Source organism: Ambystoma mexicanum, chromosome 11, assembly GCF_040938575.1.
Source record: "Ambystoma mexicanum isolate Mex_15411 chromosome 11, UKY_AmexF1_1, whole genome shotgun sequence".
Lineage (NCBI taxonomy): Eukaryota > Metazoa > Chordata > Amphibia > Caudata > Ambystomatidae > Ambystoma > Ambystoma mexicanum.
The window spans coordinates 1459677880-1459695333 of NC_090934.1; the positions used below are offsets into that span (position 1 = coordinate 1459677880).

At 48.1% G+C, this 17454-nt stretch overlaps 1 protein-coding gene across 6 annotated transcripts in view; it reads right to left on the reverse strand.

The window, feature by feature from the left end:
- Positions 1-17454, reverse strand: part of MAP2K5 (mitogen-activated protein kinase kinase 5) — a 1998137-nt gene that overhangs the window by 1742482 nt on the left and 238201 nt on the right. For all 6 annotated transcript variants that reach the window (XM_069625127.1, XM_069625125.1, XM_069625124.1 and 3 more), the window contains exon 6: positions 16696-16763. In XM_069625127.1, coding sequence (XP_069481228.1) covers positions 16696-16763 — 68 coding nt within the window. The remainder of the gene's footprint in view (positions 1-16695; positions 16764-17454) is intronic.

Genomic DNA, 17454 nt, shown 5'->3' on the forward strand with positions numbered 1-17454 from the left:
GAGAGAGGAGAGATAAGGGGGAGCAAGATCGTGAAGAGATTTAAAGACAAGACAGAGGAAATGAAATTTAAGTTGGGAGTGAAAGGGAAGTCAACCAAGGTAAGAAGGCGAAGAGGAAATGGGGTAGTGAGGAGCAAGGAGACAGAGGGTACGGATGGCAGGTTAGTAGAGGGATTTGAGGGGGGTGAGATGAGAGGCAGGAAGTCCAAAGAGGAGAGAACAACAATAGAAGAGGCAAGAAAAGATGAGGGAGGAGATTAAAGGTTTAGTGGCATTGAAGGTGAGAGAAGCATACTTTACAAATATTGAACAGGTGGTAGCGACAGGCGCGAGTGGCAAGGGAAATATGGTGGGAAAAGGAGAGGGAGGAGTCAAAGTGAATGCCTAGATTGCAAGCGTGGGCAGAGATGGGAAGATTAGAGGGGGGGGGGGGGGGGGAGTGAATGAAAGGAGGAGAGGGAGGGGGAAGAGTGTTGAGGGGAAAGAATAAGACTTCAGTCTTATCAGTGTTGAGAGAAAGTGAGATGACATCCAGTTTTTAATGGCAGTAAGACAGGAAGAGAGATTAAGGTGGAGGTCAGGAGTGAAGGAAGAGAAGGAAAGGAAGAGCTGGGTGTCATCAGCGTAGAAATGGTGAGAAATTCCGAGGGAGGAGATGATGGGGGCAAGAAGGGAGGTGCAACGGGAATAGAAAAGGGCCAGGAACAGAGCCTTGGGGAACACCGTAGTCCAAGGGAAGATTAGAGGAGGTACGACCGCCCCAAGAGATAGCAAAAGAGCGGTAGGAGAGGTAAGAGGAGAGCCAGTTGAGAACAGAGCCTTTGAAACCAAAGAAGGAAAGAGAATTGAGAAGTAAGGGGTGATCAACGGTATCAAAGGCAGCAGAGAGGTCAAGGAGGATGAGGACCGAGTAGCGAGCGGTAAGGAGGGTGTTGAGAACATAAGTGAGAGCGGTTTCAGGGGAATGTTTAGGGAGGAAGCCAGATTGAGAAGGGGGGTGGGGGAGGAGAGAAAGGTTAGTTACAAAAGCTGAGAATAGGCTAGGCGTTCAAGTATTTTAGAGAGGAATGGGAGAAGCGAGATTGGACGGAAGTTGGAAGCAAGAAGGGGATCAGCAGAAGGTTTCTTCAGAATAGGGATGATAGTAGCATGCTTGAAGGCTGAAGTGAAAGTAGCAGAGGAGAGACAGATGTTGAAGAAGGAGGTTAAGTAAGGAATGAGAAGAGGGTAAATCTTCAGAATAAGGAGGGTGGGGAGAGGATCAGAAGGGGCAGCAGTAGGATGAGATTTGGATAGGGAGGAGGGAAACATCAGAAGGGGTGACTGGAGAGAAGTCAGACATGTAAGCTGGAGTGGAGGGAAGGGGGAGGAGGGGAATAGGAAGGGGAGCTATTAATGTTTTGGCGAAGAGAGAATTTTGGAAGAGAAGAAGTCAGAGAAGCCAGAAGGAGAGAGGGAATATGTAGCTGAGAGCTGAGGGGTCAGGAGTTGCCAGGGAGACAAGACGAGAAAGGGTTTGAAAGATAAGGTAAGGATGAGAGGCTTGGGAGTGGAGAAGGTTACAGTAGTAGGGACGTTTAGCAGAGGTAAGGCAGGAGTCATAAAGAGAGTGGTAAGAGAAATAGGAGGTTTGATTAGATAGGAAGGGCAATTTGAGCCAGCGTCGCTCGAGGCAACAGAGAAGACAACGCATGGACAGAAGGTGAGGGGAAAGCAAGGGTTGAGAGGGTTTGCGAGTGGGGCGGAAGGGGGAGAGGGGGTAAAGTCGATCGAGAGTGGAAGAGATAGAGGAGGACAGAGAGGATAGAGCTTCATTAGCCGAGAGAGAAGTCCGAGAGAGATGGAAGAGAGGAAGAACAAGTGTCGAAAAAGAGAGAAGGGCTAAAGTTACGGTGGTCTCGTTGAGAAAAGGAGTTTGGGAGGGTACAGGATTGGAAGGAGGGAGAGGGCAGGTAAGGGAGAAGGATAGTAAAGTATGATCAGAGAGATAGTGGCTTAGGTAGAGACGGGGGAGGAGGAGTGGGTTGAATTAAAGATGTGATCAAGAGTGGAGCCAGAAAGTGAGTAGGAGAAGAAGGGAGAGGAGAGAGGAGGTAGGAGTCAAGGATGGAAAGAAGAGGGGAAGGTTGAGGGGGAGTAGGGAGGTGAAGGTTGAAGTCGCCAACTACGGTGAGGGGAGAGAGGAGGGAGAGAGGACGGAGAGATAAGAGAAGGTGGTCAAGGTCATCATAAAAGGAGGAGGGGGGCCAGGAGGTCGGTAGATAATTAGAAAGGAAATAGGGTGGGGACAAGTAAAGGATTTGTATAGGTATTTGAAGGAAGAAAAGGTAGGAAGAGGCAGTGAGGAGGTGGAAGAAAAGGTATTTAGGGTGGAAGAGGAGATCGATGCCACTGCTACGACCAGAAGAACGAGACATGAGAGAAGGAGGAGGAGGAAGAGGTGGTGAGAGAGGCAGGAACAGTAGAGGTGTGAAGGGGAATCCAAGTTTCGGTAATACAGAGGAAATTAAGGTTAAGTCGGAGGAACATGTCCAAGACACCTGCAGTCTTATTGCAGAGGGGATCTAGCGTTCCAGAGAGCAATTTTGATGAGTCTGGGGGGTTGGACAATAGGGAGGTAGATCAGGTTAGGACGATGAGGGAGGGTTGGAAGGGGATGGGAAGAATGGGGGAGGGGGTAGAGCAAGGGAATGGTCATGAGGAAAAGAGGGAGGGAAAGTAGGAGAGGGAGGTTGCGGGGGGGAAAGAGGGGGCAGGAGGGCAAAGAGTAAGGAGGACAAGGAGAATGGAGTCTGACAAGGCGCATCACAGAGGGGAGAGGAGAGTACTGCGATGGAGAGGGTGAAGGTAAAGGGTGTAGTGATGAAGAAAGAGTGAGAGGGAGGGGAATAGTGCTAGGAGCAGACCAGGAGGCCCCGGTTGTGGCAGAGGGCGGGGGGGTCTGTAGTCTGGAAGGGCCCAGAATAAAGCAGTTTAGGGCCAGAGTAGACCGGGGTCCAGGAGGGCAGGCGAACCTCAGATCAGGGGGCCCAGGTGGAAGCAGGGGGTGCGTAGGAGAATAAGAGCTCTGGTGATGGTAGGGGCCAGCAGTCAAGAGAGGCCAGATGGTAGCAGGCGAACCGCAGTTCAGAAAGGCCCAGGTGGTAGCAGCAGGCGGCCTGTGGGAAATTAAGAACCCTGCAGATGGGAGGGAGGCCAGCTGACAGGAAGGGCCCAAGTGGTAGCAGGCTGACCGCAGAACAGAAGGGCCCAGGTGGTAGCAGGTTGTTGTGGGAGATGAAGAACCCTGGAGGTGGCAGGGAGCCAGAAGAAAGGAAGGGCCCAGGTGATAGCAGACGGACCACTGAACCGAATGCCCAGGTGGTAGCAGGTGGTCTGTGGGAAGGAAAGGGCCCTGGAGGAGGCAGGGGCCGTAAACCAGGATCTGGTAGAGGCAGGGGCCGTAAATCAGAGGGGCCCAGGTGGTAGCAGGCAGAAATGAAGAGCCCAGGTGAAGGCAGGGGCCAGCAGACAGGAAAGACCCAGGTGGTGACAGGAGGTCCGCAGGTCAGAAGGGCCCAAGTGGTAGCAGGCAGCCTGTGTGAAGAAAGAGCCCTGGTGGTGGTAGGGGGTCAGTAGACAGGAAGGGCCCAGGAGGTAGAAGGCGGCCCGTGTGAAGAAAAAGCCCTGGTGGTGGTAGGTGGGCAGTAGACCGGAAGGGCCCACGAGGTAGAAGGCGGCCCGTGGAAAAAGAGCACTGTGGTGGTGGGGGGCCAGCAGACAGGAAGGGCCCAGGTGGTAGCAGGCAGTCTGCAGATCAGAAGGGGCCAGATGGTAGCAGACGGCCAGTAGGAAGAGAGCGCCTTGGTGGTTGAAGGGGGCCAGGAGACAGGAAGGGCACAGGGGGTGGGAGACGGGCCACAGATCTGAAGGGCCAGGTGGTAGCAGGCAGCAGTGATGGTAGAGGGCCCCGGATGAGACAGGCCGCCCATGGATAGCAGCAACACGTCAAGGAGATTAATGATGAGAGGAGACAGCAGCAGCACATCCATGAGGCTGAAGGCAAGGAGACCGGTGTCGGCGGGGGAGGACCCTGTGGAGGCGAGAGGCCCGCAGCGGTGGAGGAGCAGCAGACACTGCAGCCAGTAAACGCAAGGCGTGAGGAGCTGGAGTAGGACCAACCGAAGTGCTTTACCAACGCAGAGGGCTGGTGTTGAGAGGAAAGCCAGGTGGAGATGGCCGTCCACAAATATGAGAGAGGGCGGGTGAAGTCAAAAGCAGCAGGCAGAGGTCCAGCACTCCCTTTAAGATACAACAGCCAGTATCCACAAGGCGTGAGTAGCTGGAGTGGCACGGCCGAAGCGCCTCACAAACGCAGAGGGCCAGTGTTAAGGGGAAGGCCCAGGTGGGGGTGGCAGCCCGCCAATATATGAGAGAGCGGGTGAAGAAGTCAAGATTAGTAGGCAGAGGTCCAGGGCTCCCTTCGAGGCTAGGGCGGGAAGTGGAGTGCCCAGTGCCGGGAGGGGAGGGCCCGATGGAATCGAAGGGCTCGCAGTAAGGACGGGCGGCGGTTTCAGAGGGCTAATTAGCCAGAAGGGGTCCTCAGGCTCGTTTTCAAAAGTAAGACAAAAAGGTCCCAATTGATATTAATAAGTACTTTTGCCAGAAGAGAAATTCTCTATGGGACCAACAAGCACGTGTTTTCTTCTGTGTTCCCAAGGCAGAACAAAAGGACCCCCCGCAGGTATCTCTATGTAAGCAATTTAACCAAGTTCCTCCTCCATATCCACACAATCAACAGCTTCCGTTGTAATTCAGAGAGATGTTCATCTTATGACACCCCAATGTGTTTTTACCTCAAAAACAGATAGGGGCAATTATTAAAAGTCACAACTTCTACTCGGTCGTAGGTCTCTGTGGGATTAAGTAGAAGACCAGTTCACTTCCGTGTTCACTGTTCAATGCAAGGAAGACTTATCGAGGCAACAAAAAGATTTAGCATATCCTGTGAGCGGATGAAAATTGAAACAACTGTTTTTGAAATGGGTATTGCCTCCAGAGTCCTTCAAATCTTCACAGTTTAATACCATTGTATGCAATGGTAAAATGAAAAAAGCGCAACGGTGCATTTGTCGGCCGTACGCTTACCGTCCAAGCGGTGTAAAACCCAAACAGATTTTCCTCCAATTCCGGTGCTTCCGCTGCCCCTGCAAGCCCCTGAACACGCTACTGGCACAGCACTCTGCGCATGCACAGTGTTTTTAAGGCAGTTCCTCAAATTCAAATTAGAAATGAAAATCGGACTATGAGTCCGATTGTCCAATGCTTTTAGTCCATATCCAGCAAGCCCAACAGCCATGACCTGCTCCTCTGCTCACACCGAACACACTTCTGGCACTCCGGGCAAGTGCAGTTTTTTTAAGGCAGTTCCTTGAATTCAAATGTGAAATGAAAATAGGACTAGAGTCAGTGATTGTCCAATGCTTTTAGTGAATATCCAGAGAGCCTGACAGCCATGACTGCTAACACCAAACGCCTCTCACTCACTCACAGACGTTTCAGTTCAATCTGCACTTTCATATGCCCAATTCCAGTCCCTGGAGAGCCCCGGTAGGAGTGTTCCCTTTCTTACACCGGTGTGCTGCCGTTCCTCCAGGTGCGTTCTTTCTCCTCTTTGGGCTTCCTCTCGCTCCTCTTGTGCTTGTCGGGAGCTCCGGCAAACAGCGCTCGCTGCCTTCAAACCTTACTGCAGCGGCCTGCAGCAATCTGGAGTCTTCAATGTCCCACAGCTCGGACGGTGAACACACGGCACAGGTGACTGCAGGTGTCTCGACCCTCTTGTCTCTCACCCCTCTACAACACACATTGTCCTTTCCGCTGGCCGCTCTCCAGCCTGCTTCACGTCTCACAGCCGCATCCTTCTCACCAGGCAGGTTTCTCCTCCCACCGCCCTTCTGCCGGTCTCTCATTTTATGCACCTGTGGCCTCTAAACTGGTTGCAGGTGCAAGTCCTTTGCCTGACCATAGTTGAATCTATTAGTGGGACATGCCTTGCCAATGCAATGGTATTCCTCCATAGTCCTCTACTTCGTCTCAGTACCAAAGTGGTGTGAATGAATGGACGTGTGCATAGCTCCTCGTCCCAGCCTTAAAGAAATACAATTGTGGGACAGTTTGTTTGTGAAAGAAGTGAAGACTGACAATAACCTATCAAGGGAAGGGAGGTGGGTAGGGTTCATTCTGACAAGTGAAAAGTGGATACCATGCCTCACCAAAAGACATCCGCTATCCACTCCCCAAGGTCCCTCCAACCAGGTGATCCTCCTTCGCATATCCTCTCCCAGGGTCAGGATCCAAGAGCAATAGCCTTTCGCAGGAGTTCCTCACACCTACTTTTTCTTAATTAGCATTCTCAAATACTCAGAATGTCACATGTGCGTTTCGAATGGATTGTGTCCTCCCACATATTCCTTATCTTTGATAAATCCACTTCCAGCTTGCTGGCCTCGGAAAAATGTTTCACAGTAGAGGGCGCTGCGCGTTGGTGTCCCTCCAAGGTCTCCGTATCAGCGCCAACGTCACAACAGTTATAGACTGGCGCAGCGTCCGTTGCTCAGTTCCGTTTTTCCGCACTTCGTAAGCCTCGGAGACGCAATGCTCTGTTCTTCTACTCTTTCGAAAATCTCAATATATACGATGGCATCTTCATCCGAAGCATCACTACCACAATCCGGCTTAAAAAAATGTTGAGAAAAAGATGTCACTAATGGATCCTCACAGGATCCGTTTGTGGTGTCTGGGATCAGAGCACCAGTGTTCGGAATGTGAGGACTGCATGTCGATGACGGCGAAAGCCTTGAAGGAGCGTAAGAGGAAGTTAGAAAGAGGTAAGGCAGTTAAATATTCTACCCCTTCAAAATTGTCCTCGGCTGAGTCAAGACATTCGTCTCCTCACACCATCGAAAGAAACATTCCCGATCAAAATCTCAAAGGGGTTCCCATCACTCTGAGATCAAGACACTCTAAGAAGAGGCGTCATAGATCTCCCTCTTCTTCATCGTCAAATTCCCCAGAAAGGGTCACCTGCCCCACTAAACACAGCTCTGCAGCTAAGTGGGAGGAATTTCATAAAAAAATGCTTAGGGTCTCCAAGAACCCAGCCTTCACCCCCCTCGGAGATGCCTAGAGCTGATACCCCGAATGAAAGACCCGAAAAACAAAGATGCCGCGAGTCGTCGAACCCGGCAAGCAAAAACCCTCAAGAGCGTCATGAACCCTCGAGTAAAAAAAAAAAAATCATTGAGTAAAGCTGCGTCATCAACGCCATCGTCGAAGGTCCCTTCGACGCAGAAATCTGTGTCATCTACGCCGCCGTCGACCCAGATGAAGGATACGTCGTCGAGGCCTCAAACCTCAACTACTCCACCGGCAGCAGAGGTGTCGAAGGTTCCGCTCAAGGCGTCTAGAGTGGCATCGACAATATCGACGACACTGAGTAGGATTCCGGTCCTCTCAAGTACATCAAGGCCCTTTTCGAGTTTTTCCAACGCCATTTGCGGGTTTGTACAAAAAATGTAATGTCTACATCGACAACCACAATCTTTTCCCGAACAGTATCCACTAATTTGGCTCCTTCTCTGGAAATGGGGTTTACCCCTTATCCAAGATCTGATAATTTCAGAGTGTTATCCTCTATATATGAGGAAGGGGAGGACTGACAATGAGAGACCTTTTGGGTTACAAAGACCAACAGTACTCATTCCAGAGGAACGAATTTCTGAGGAGAACAAAGATCTACAAGAATCTTAAAAGATGGCAGTGGCATAGATACCTCTCCAGAGGCAGAATTTGCTAGACCCGAACCTGGAGAAAATGCAGAAATGCCTTACAGAGCACTTATGGCTAGAATTATGCAATTTATGGAGTGGACAACAACCGCATCCTCTTTCCAGCAAGATGATCTTACTGACATCTTAGATAAAGGGCCTCAAGAAGACCCTATAGTCCCTTTTCATGCTGCATTGCAGAGAAAAATAGCTGCAAATTGGGAGACACCTGAAGTTATCCCTGCAGTAAATAAAAAAGCTATCTGCGAAGTACAGAGTATCCGCCTCAGACCCTGAATATTTAAGCAAGCACCCAACTCCAGAGAGTTTAGTAGTGCAGGCAGCGACATCATCAAATAGTAAGTCGGCATACCCCACAAGACAGACGCAAAAGATTTGATGCCATGTCTAAAAAAGTGTTTTCAGCATGCAGTATGGCACTTAAGTCTATTAACATCACTTGCACGCTAGCTAGATTCAGCCCCACCCTTTGGGAGTGTGCTTCATCAGCGGCTGACTGTCTCCCAGAAGGGGAGGAACGAGACGCATTCTTGATCATCATCAAGGATGGGAAGGATGCGATGTGCGAGTTCCTCCAAACAGGTATCGACTCTGCTGACAGCATCAGCAGAGCCATGGCGGCAAGTACCACAATCCGCAGATTTGCGTGGTTGCGGAAGTATGGTTTTGCTCCGGTTGTGCAAGCCAGGCTTCTGAATATGCCCTTTGACGGCACCTCTCTATTTGGCAAAAAGGCTGATAACAACCTGAAGAAATTGCACACCTCAAAGGCGGCAGCAAAATCTCTTGGGGCTGCAATCCGTCAAACTCCAAATCGCCCCACAGGTACGTCCGGGAGGGGGAAGCCCTTTCATTTTTACTCCATATTCAGAAAAGGCAGAGGGCAGCCAGCTCAAAGGGGCCAGAGACAATTCACCTCTGGTGGACGGGTCAAAGGTACCAAACCCGCATCAGCAGGTGCTGCTTTACCCTCACAGTATCTGCGTCAGACGCTTCTAAACCCCTCTACGGTCACCCCACACAAGACACCAGTAGGAGGCAGGTTAACTCAACATCTGACAGAATGGCAGGCTATTACGTCAGATGCTTGGCCACTGGAAACAGTTGCCCAAGGTTACTGCCTGCCTTTCCTACACACTCCTCAGAGTCATCCTCCATGGAACAACTCCTTGAAGCTTCCAGACCCGCTCCTTATGCAGGAGATTCCAGACCTGCTAGAGAAAGGTGCCATAGAACCGGTACCTGCAGTGGAGAGGAAAAAGGGTTGGTATTCCCCAAACTTCCTAATACCAAAGAAGGACGGAGGATTGAGACCCATCTTGGACTTGCGAGAATTGAACAAATTCTCAGGAAGGACAGGTTCAAGATGGTAACCCTTTCTCAGATCCTTCAGGCCCTCCAGTGTCAGGATTGGTTGGTATCTCTGGACTTTTAAGATGCTTACTTTCATGTGCCAATCCATCACAAGCACAGAAAGTACCTGAGGTTTGCCATTGGCAGCTCTCACTATCAATTTCAGGTTCTGCCATTTGGGCTGACCTCCGCCCGAGGGTCTTCACCAAGCTAATGGCGGTTGTGGCAGCAAGTCTAAGGAGGGAAAAGATTCATGTCTACCCCTACCTGGACGACTGGTTGATCAGAGCAGTGTCCCCGGAACAAGCTCAGGTCCATCTAGATTATGCTTGCCACTCCCTCCACAAACTGGGCTTCTCCCTCAACCTAAAGAAGTCACAGATGATACCATCACAGATATCCCAGTTAATTGGGGCAGTCCTGGACACATCCCTGGGAAAAGCCTTTCCACCAGAAGTGAGGGCTCAAGATATTCTACAGATGGTCACCAGATTTCAAAATGCCCAAAGTCTACCAGCCTTTTTGAGGTTGCTCTGCCTCCTGGCATCCTGCCTTTTTCTAGTGCAAGAGGCTCGCCTGAGAAAGATCTCTCCAGTGGGCGCTAAGGACTCAGTGGTCACAATACTCAGGAAAGATATCAGATCTCCTATAAATCTCGGACAGAGTGGCTCGAGACCTTCAGTGGTGGGCCTGCCGGGAGAACATCTTGAAAGAGGAGTCGTTTTGGCAACCATGGCCGGAGATAACAGTAGTCACGGATGCTTCACTCATGGGGTGGGGAGCCCATGCCAACGACTTGACCATCAGTGGTCGTTGGTCTCTATCGGAGTCCAGACTACACATCAACCTATTAGAGTTGAGAGCGATCAGATTAGCGCTGAAAGCTTTCCTGCCATCAGCATAGGGAAAGAATGTCCTGATAATGACGGACAACACAGTGGCCATGCATTACCTCAACAAAAGAGGAGGCGTAGGGTCACTGCCACTGTGCAGAGAGGCGATGCAGCTCTGGTTCTGGGCAAATCAAGAAGGAATCTCTCTATCGGCAGTTCACCTAGCCGGAGAGAAGAACTCGACAGCAGACGCTCTGAGCTAGCAGAACACAGTCTCCCGCAAGTGGTAACTAGCTCAGGAAGTCCTTCAAGAAATCTTTACCCTTTGGGGAACCCCTCAAGTGGATCTGTTCACCCCCAGTGTCAACCAGAAGTGCGATCAGTATTGCTCAAGGGAATTTTCCCCGGGAGGAGCTCTAGGGGACACGTTTGTGGTGGACTGGGTGGTTCCACTTCTGTACGCGTTTCCTCCAGTCCCCATCATTCCTCAAATGATCAGGAGGTTGAGGATATTCCAGAAACTCGTGATCCTAATTGCCCCGGACTGGGCCAGGAGAATGTGGTACCCAGATCTTGTAGACATGTCCATTTGTCCTCCGATTTGTCTTCTGCAAAGAGAGGATCTTCTCTCGCAGAAGGGAGGTCAGGTTTTCCATCAGGAAATCAGGACCCTCAACCTTCACGCCTGGTTTCTGAAAGGTTGAGCTACAAGGATTGGGACCTCCCGGATGACGTAATGGAGGTGTTGCTTTCAGCCAGAAGGCCAGCAACAAAATCTTTATACTGCTGCCGTTGTAACAAATTTTGCAGCTGGTGTAGAGAAAAGAATATTGAACCCTTCTCATGTAGTACACCGATGGTGTTCTCTTTTTTGCTATATTAGGCAAATTCAGGTCTTCAAGTTGGCACAATCAAGGGTTACACCTCACAGCGCTGTCAATCTTAAAGCGCACTGCGGAGGAGCCCTCATACCTCAAATTGCCCATAGTGATTCCATTTCTGAAAGGTTTAACTAATGTTTCCGCCCCCAACTCGTTTTCAAGTTCCACTGTGGGACCTTAACTTAGTCTTGACATTTGCAATGGGTACTCCATTCGAACCTCTTCATTCCTGTTCATTAAGGTTTCTCACTCTTAAAACAGTCTTTCTAGTAGGTTTAACGTCTGCCAGAAGAGTGAGCGAATTACAAGCTTTATCTTGCAAACCTCCACATACAATCTTTCACCAAGATAAGATAGTTCTCCAAGTGAAGCTGAATTTTCTCCCAAAGGTGGTCTCAGAATTCCACATCACACAAAAAATAACCTTGCCCTCGTTTTACCCTCCTCCCCATCCAGGGAAAGAAGAAGAGATTGCACAGGCTGGATCCAAGGTGTGCCTTGAGTTTTTACATTAGCAGACTTGCAAGGATTAGGCAAGCAGACCAATTGTTTGTGGGGTTTGAGGGCACAAGTTAGGTTTACCTATTACAAAACAGACCATCTCAAGATGGATTATATTAACCATTATAGAATGCTATAAATTGGCAGGAAAAGAGCCCCCTCAACACCTCAGGGCTCATTCAACCAGGGTTATCGCAGCCTCTTCAGCTCTCCAAAGAGGAGTTCCAATTAACTCTCGTCTTGATTCCTCCTCTATCCAGGAGACAAGATTTGGAAAAGCTGTGTTGCACTCTGTGCATCTTTAAAAAGAAACATTTAATTTTACTCCAGCTTCCTCTACACACTACTGCTTTGGGAGTCTATCAAAGATAGGGAATACGTGGGAGGACATAATCCATTCGAAGAGCAAGTTACTTACCAACTGTAACGTTCTTTCGACTGGATGTTCCTCCCACGTATTCCTTATCGCCCCTCCCATCCTTCCCTGCAGTAAAACTTCCCTTGTAGTTGCAGCCTACGCTCCTTCAAGGTCATTAACCATTTCATACAAAGCAAAAACATCACCTCAAAACGGAACTGAGCAACGGATGCTGCGTGAGACTATTTATACATTTGGTGACGTCAGTGGCAATACGGAGGCCTTCGAGGGACGGCGATGCGCTGCGCTCTCTACTGTGAAATTTTTTTCTGAGGCCAGTGTTAGGCAGAAACCTGTGCAGTTCCCTCTGGGACCACTGCAAAAGATTTAAGACTACAGGTGTTTGGCAGTAAACCCACTTGGTAGCAGTCTGTACCACACAGATTCACTTGGTAGCTGTGGCTGAGCAGTCAGACTTCCCTCAAGAAGAGTTAGGCAGTACACAGAGTATTCACAATAGGTCAAAAGAACACAGTAGAACAAGCAAACACTGACACGAGCTTGGTGTAAAAGAGATATAATTATGTATTTAAAACCACATCTAATAAAACACACAGGCACTAATATTAAGCAGTTCAAAAACACGGTCACTAAAAGATATACACTCCCTTAAAAGAATAGACAAGTCTTAAGTAAAGCTCCACTTATTTTCAGACAGCGGTGAGCGCTTAACGCAGATGGCACTCTAATAATTCGTTTTAAAAGGGAGAGAAAAGCAGGATATAAATTGAAACAGATCCCAACACTTTCACAAGAACACAGCAAGAGAGGAAGGCAGAGTCAAACCGTGAAGTTAGAGTTCAGAAAGCCAGATCCACTTTAAGAGGATCAGAACGAAATGTGTCCAAGGTCACACGGTTAAAAAGTGCACAAAAGTCTCGAAAAGGTTCGGGGGAGTTGGACCAAAATAAAGGGGACCAATTAAGATGGTCAAGGCGGCCAACCCAGTCCAGAAGGTTAATAGATTATTATTACCTTGTAGCAATCTTTAGAAAGGGAAGCCTGGCGGACACAGTATCTTAAAGTGGTGAGAATACTCCAGCAGAGGCAATTGTTCCTGGCAGCAAATGCAAGTCGGTGCTTTGTCTGGGGGAAGAGAGGATCTCGTCGGGGAGGAAGACAGCAGTCCGTTGCACTGCCAGGGAAGAAACCAGCCCCGGAGTTCTCAGTTAAAAGGAGCGGTCCTTTGGTTCGCGGTCCAGTGGTAAGTGGCTATCCGGCAATTCGACCACAAGACGTCCTGGGACGCGAGGAAAAGAAGGTAAACTGGTTGTGCCCACCAGTCAGGGGAAGAAGACTCTCCAGCAGGGAGATCTTCTCTGTCGTCGGGAAGTGGCGAGTCGGTTCCGCAGGGCTCCACCGGTGGTGTCGTCGTAGCAGGTCAGCTCAGCACTCCCTCGTCGGATTCTCAGGTCCTGTGGCGACTTCTCAAGTTCCAGTCCCCAAAGCCCTGCTTTTATGCAGCACACCCCCATTCACTCAGCCTAGCTGTCAATCAAACATGCTAAGTGGTGAGCCAGCCAGCTCATCACTTGGGCCAATCACACAAGAGTGCGACTTGAGTTACCAAGGTAACTGAGTCCAGGGTGCCTAAACCCCCTCCCACACCCCCTGTGGTACCCAGACAGAGTGGCACCACTTTTGGAGGCTTCTGTGGAGAAGCCCGCCAAAAGTGGAACAAAGGCCTCGACTTGGGTTGGAGTCACAGAAGAGAACACAAACGCCATTTTAGAATTGAGTCCTGGCAAAAAATACCAACCAGCGAATTAATATTAAATAAATAAACCGGCGGTATGTTCGAGGTTATGAGAATTAAATAATTAAAGTTGGTAGCCTCGAACAATGGGAAAATCCCATAGGGATATATTTGCGGTCGAATATAAAAAGTAGTATCCACTGCCACCAGCCAAAACTCGATCAGGGGGGACAGAGACGTGCCCCCTCGACTAACAGACCCTGGGGCAATCGAATTGCCCCGACCAGTACGTCCACAATATGATGGTTTGTACTGGTTTCTGTTCATAATTTGGGACTAGTAAAGCCAATGGTGACTTTACATGCCCTGGGAGACAGTAGTCAGTCCCAGGGTATGGAGTCTATGGTGGGGTGTCAATATGACACCCCTGTGTCACTGCACGGAGGGTGCTGTGTAACACACATAGTAAAAACACATGAGACCCTATGGAGTAAAGGACCCCATAGCCCATAAAACACATTAACAGTCAAAGGAACACCATAAATCATGTCCAAGAGTGGGAGAAAAAGAGTCTCACTCTTGGCAGGAGAAAAAAACTCCAGAAATCCAGCAAAGCTGCTGGGGGACTCACTAGGTTAGGAAATTCAGCCTAAACAGAGAATTCTCCCTAACAGCCAGTAAGCTGGAAGTGGATTTATCAAAGATAAATAATACATGGGAGGAACATCCAGTCGAAAGAACTTTACCGTTGGTAAGTAACTTGCTCTTCTAAGGCATCAGTTGGACTGGGGTGACAAAAGGATCTCCTGGTAGCTGTTTCAAGCTAACCAGGCTCTCCAAGGCTAGAGGCAGGAGCTAAATAGCCCTTCGCAATTTCAAAGCTTGCAGCGCCATGGCTATGTTTGGACCATTAGTACACATAGGGGGTCATAACGAGATGGATGGTAGTTCGGCGATAATTCTGCCGAACTACTGCCAAATGGAATTTCTATTACCACCACTTGGTCTGGCAGATTTACCACTGGATTGCCAGCAGTTGTGGGCTCTGTTAGTTCCCATTTATTGGAGTCCATAGACCCCTTGGGGAATTTGGCGGCGGAATAACCACTGCCAGTAATTCTGCTAATTTTGCGGCGATAAGGTAAAAGATTTTCCTTCAGTCTTTTGGTGAAGGAAAATCCTCCACCTCAACGGTAAACCTGTAGTAATGCCATGCATTAATGCAGCGTTAACTTTATTAGTGCCCCCCCTTAACACCGTTCTTTAATGCACCACTGCACTCGTAATGAGGTCCATAGTGACACAGGAAGAAACTACTGTTCTGATGGTCTTAGGAATGGAACTAACATTTTTACTCCCATCTTTAAAATAATAGGGACTTAAATACTCCCACTTCAAAATCTTGACTGGAACACAAGGTGCATTTATTCAGGATTTGACGGGCCATGTACTTTTTGCCTTCTGGCTCAAGTGTCACAGTTTGAATGACAGCAGTGTTAGTGACAACATATGGGGTTCTTGGGTATACTATGATTTTATGGGAGTGGTCCATAGATGTGCCTTTGCCTTACTCTGGTTTTCAGAATTGTTCACTGACCTTAGAATGGACATTTTGCACGTTAGTGAGGCATTGTCACAGGGATTTGGGGTTTGATGGAAGAAAAGATTGCTCCATGCAGGATTTCATTGGGAGATAAGTGGCGCCAGGTAAGTATACAAGTAATTGACAAGAAATGGGATTGCTAGTGTGTGAAGAGTTTGGATTTCTTTTGGTCAAAGGGTTGGCCTATTGAAGCATGTGCTTCAAACAGGTATGGTCTTATAGAACAAATAATGTTTATAGATCTGCCATTTAGGTCAATGGATGAAGTTGCAGTACACAAAGATCCTTTGGGATGTTTACTGTTAAGGGGTATTCATCACTTTGCAGATGCCAAGATATTAGAGTAGGCATGGATTAGGAGTACAATACTGTTTTGGATCTGAAAAATGTGACGAACAAGGTTATGAAGTAGTTACATTTGACATTTTATAGGAGGCCATCCGGCATGAAGACATGTTTCAAGTAGAGTTCATCAACCAAAGGGCGTACATTTTCATTTGTCAAAATACAAGGTCAACTACTTTTGATTCACACTTTCATTAGAATCAGAAGACGCGCATGGATAGGGGTCTTGAGAAGTGCCAAGCTCCGAAGGGGTCATTGTTTGCAGCTGCAGATTTATTTTAAACAAGTTCAACCTGTTTCATCATCTATTGCTGCTTTGTTGTATGCAACTGTTCACCCATAAGGTGGAATTGACACTCAGTTTTTGAGTTGCAGTGTTCATGGGATGTTTATGTTTCCAAAGCTTTTGCAGGCAAAGGACATCCTAAATATGTAGACTGGTTGAGGGAATCTTAAGAGATTCCGTTTCATGCAAATAGAGAATTCAACCGCACAAGTGGTTCCAAAACTTTAAGTCTGCACAGCTTGCCATGAAATACAGATTGTACATAGACTGGTGGGAAGAAAATTGTATTAATCTTTTTGCCTTATTGTGAGCTTCATGAAGTTTTAAATGAGTCAATGGATCTCCTTTTCTCTCTGGAGATTTCATTTGAGCCAAGTCACACCACGCCACCTAGTAGCCATCCCTGGAAGTTCACCTCCAGTTCAGAGCCACATCAGCAAGACATTGTAGGTACGCAAATTAGCCAAAATGCAAGCCGTTTACTCCAGTTAATTGTCTTAGGAAGTGTGACTTGGTTCAAATGGATTATCCTACTTTCCCATTTCAGGTGAAAGGTTATTTTTTTTCAAACCCACCATAACTTTATTTGTCTTTGCAGTTGATAATGTTTGGAGGAACAAAAGTCATCTTGTAGCAGTCTGTATTTGTTATGCTCACTGTAAAAAGCTAAACTAGCAGACTTCCGGTGAATGGGACTACGAACGTTCTGGGGGCTGCTGAGAGTAGCTACTAAAGGAGCACAATGCATAATGTTAGCTCAAAAGTCCTCAAAGAAATCCTTGCTTTCCCCTCACAGGCTATGGAAATCGGTTTTTACCCAACTGCAGTTCCTTTTAATGTGCTCAGCACACCTAAATATAAAAATAAACAGACATGTTTGGTATAGAACCACTTGATGAGGGTTCACATCTCAATCCCCGAGATTCAGGCTCTGTGCACAGCCAGCGACTCACCTGTTGCTGGGAAGCGTCTCAGAAACAGCTGGGCTGCTCGCATTAGAGGATCCTGTGCGAGTGTTCACCTGCAGGCAGAAAGAAGAACTCAAGTTGGTCACATGTGGCGAAAGCCCACTGTTACCCCTGTAACCCTTAATGTAGGGGGGTGCTAACAGGCTACTTGCTCATCACACTCATGTTGGGGAGTTTGGAAATGTCAATGGCAGGAGACAAAAAGGATGCCACATGTGGCACTTAGAAAATGAATTTTGATCTTACCGAGCACTCCTTTTAGAAACGGTCAATGAAATGGCAATTAAGCTGGTCAAGTTTCTCCAATATCCACCATCTAAATTGACTTTGTGACAGCAATCACTTCTAAGCTAGCAAATCGAGCAGTACTATAATAAATGTGCTAGTGTTATGGGTCTACCACAGGAGTTTAATCACTAATATTCCAACAATGGGAGTATATTCTTTGGAATGATGCTGTGATTGTTGACTGTTACTATGACAACGGTCCTACCAGTTGGAAATTCCTGAGGGCAATTATATTAATGGATTGTAAATCTGCAATTATTGCTTCAGCCACCAAAACATATTGCCTGTGGGCTAAAACAGTAAATATAGAAGGAAAGAAAAGATTATAGAAGAATTCTCAGAAAAGCCTGGCCACAGGAACGCATTGCATACCAATATTTCCAAATTGCGCTGTGGAGAACCTCATTTAGAAACATCTGCACAGCTGATCTTTGTCAACTCTCGCCCAAATTTGGT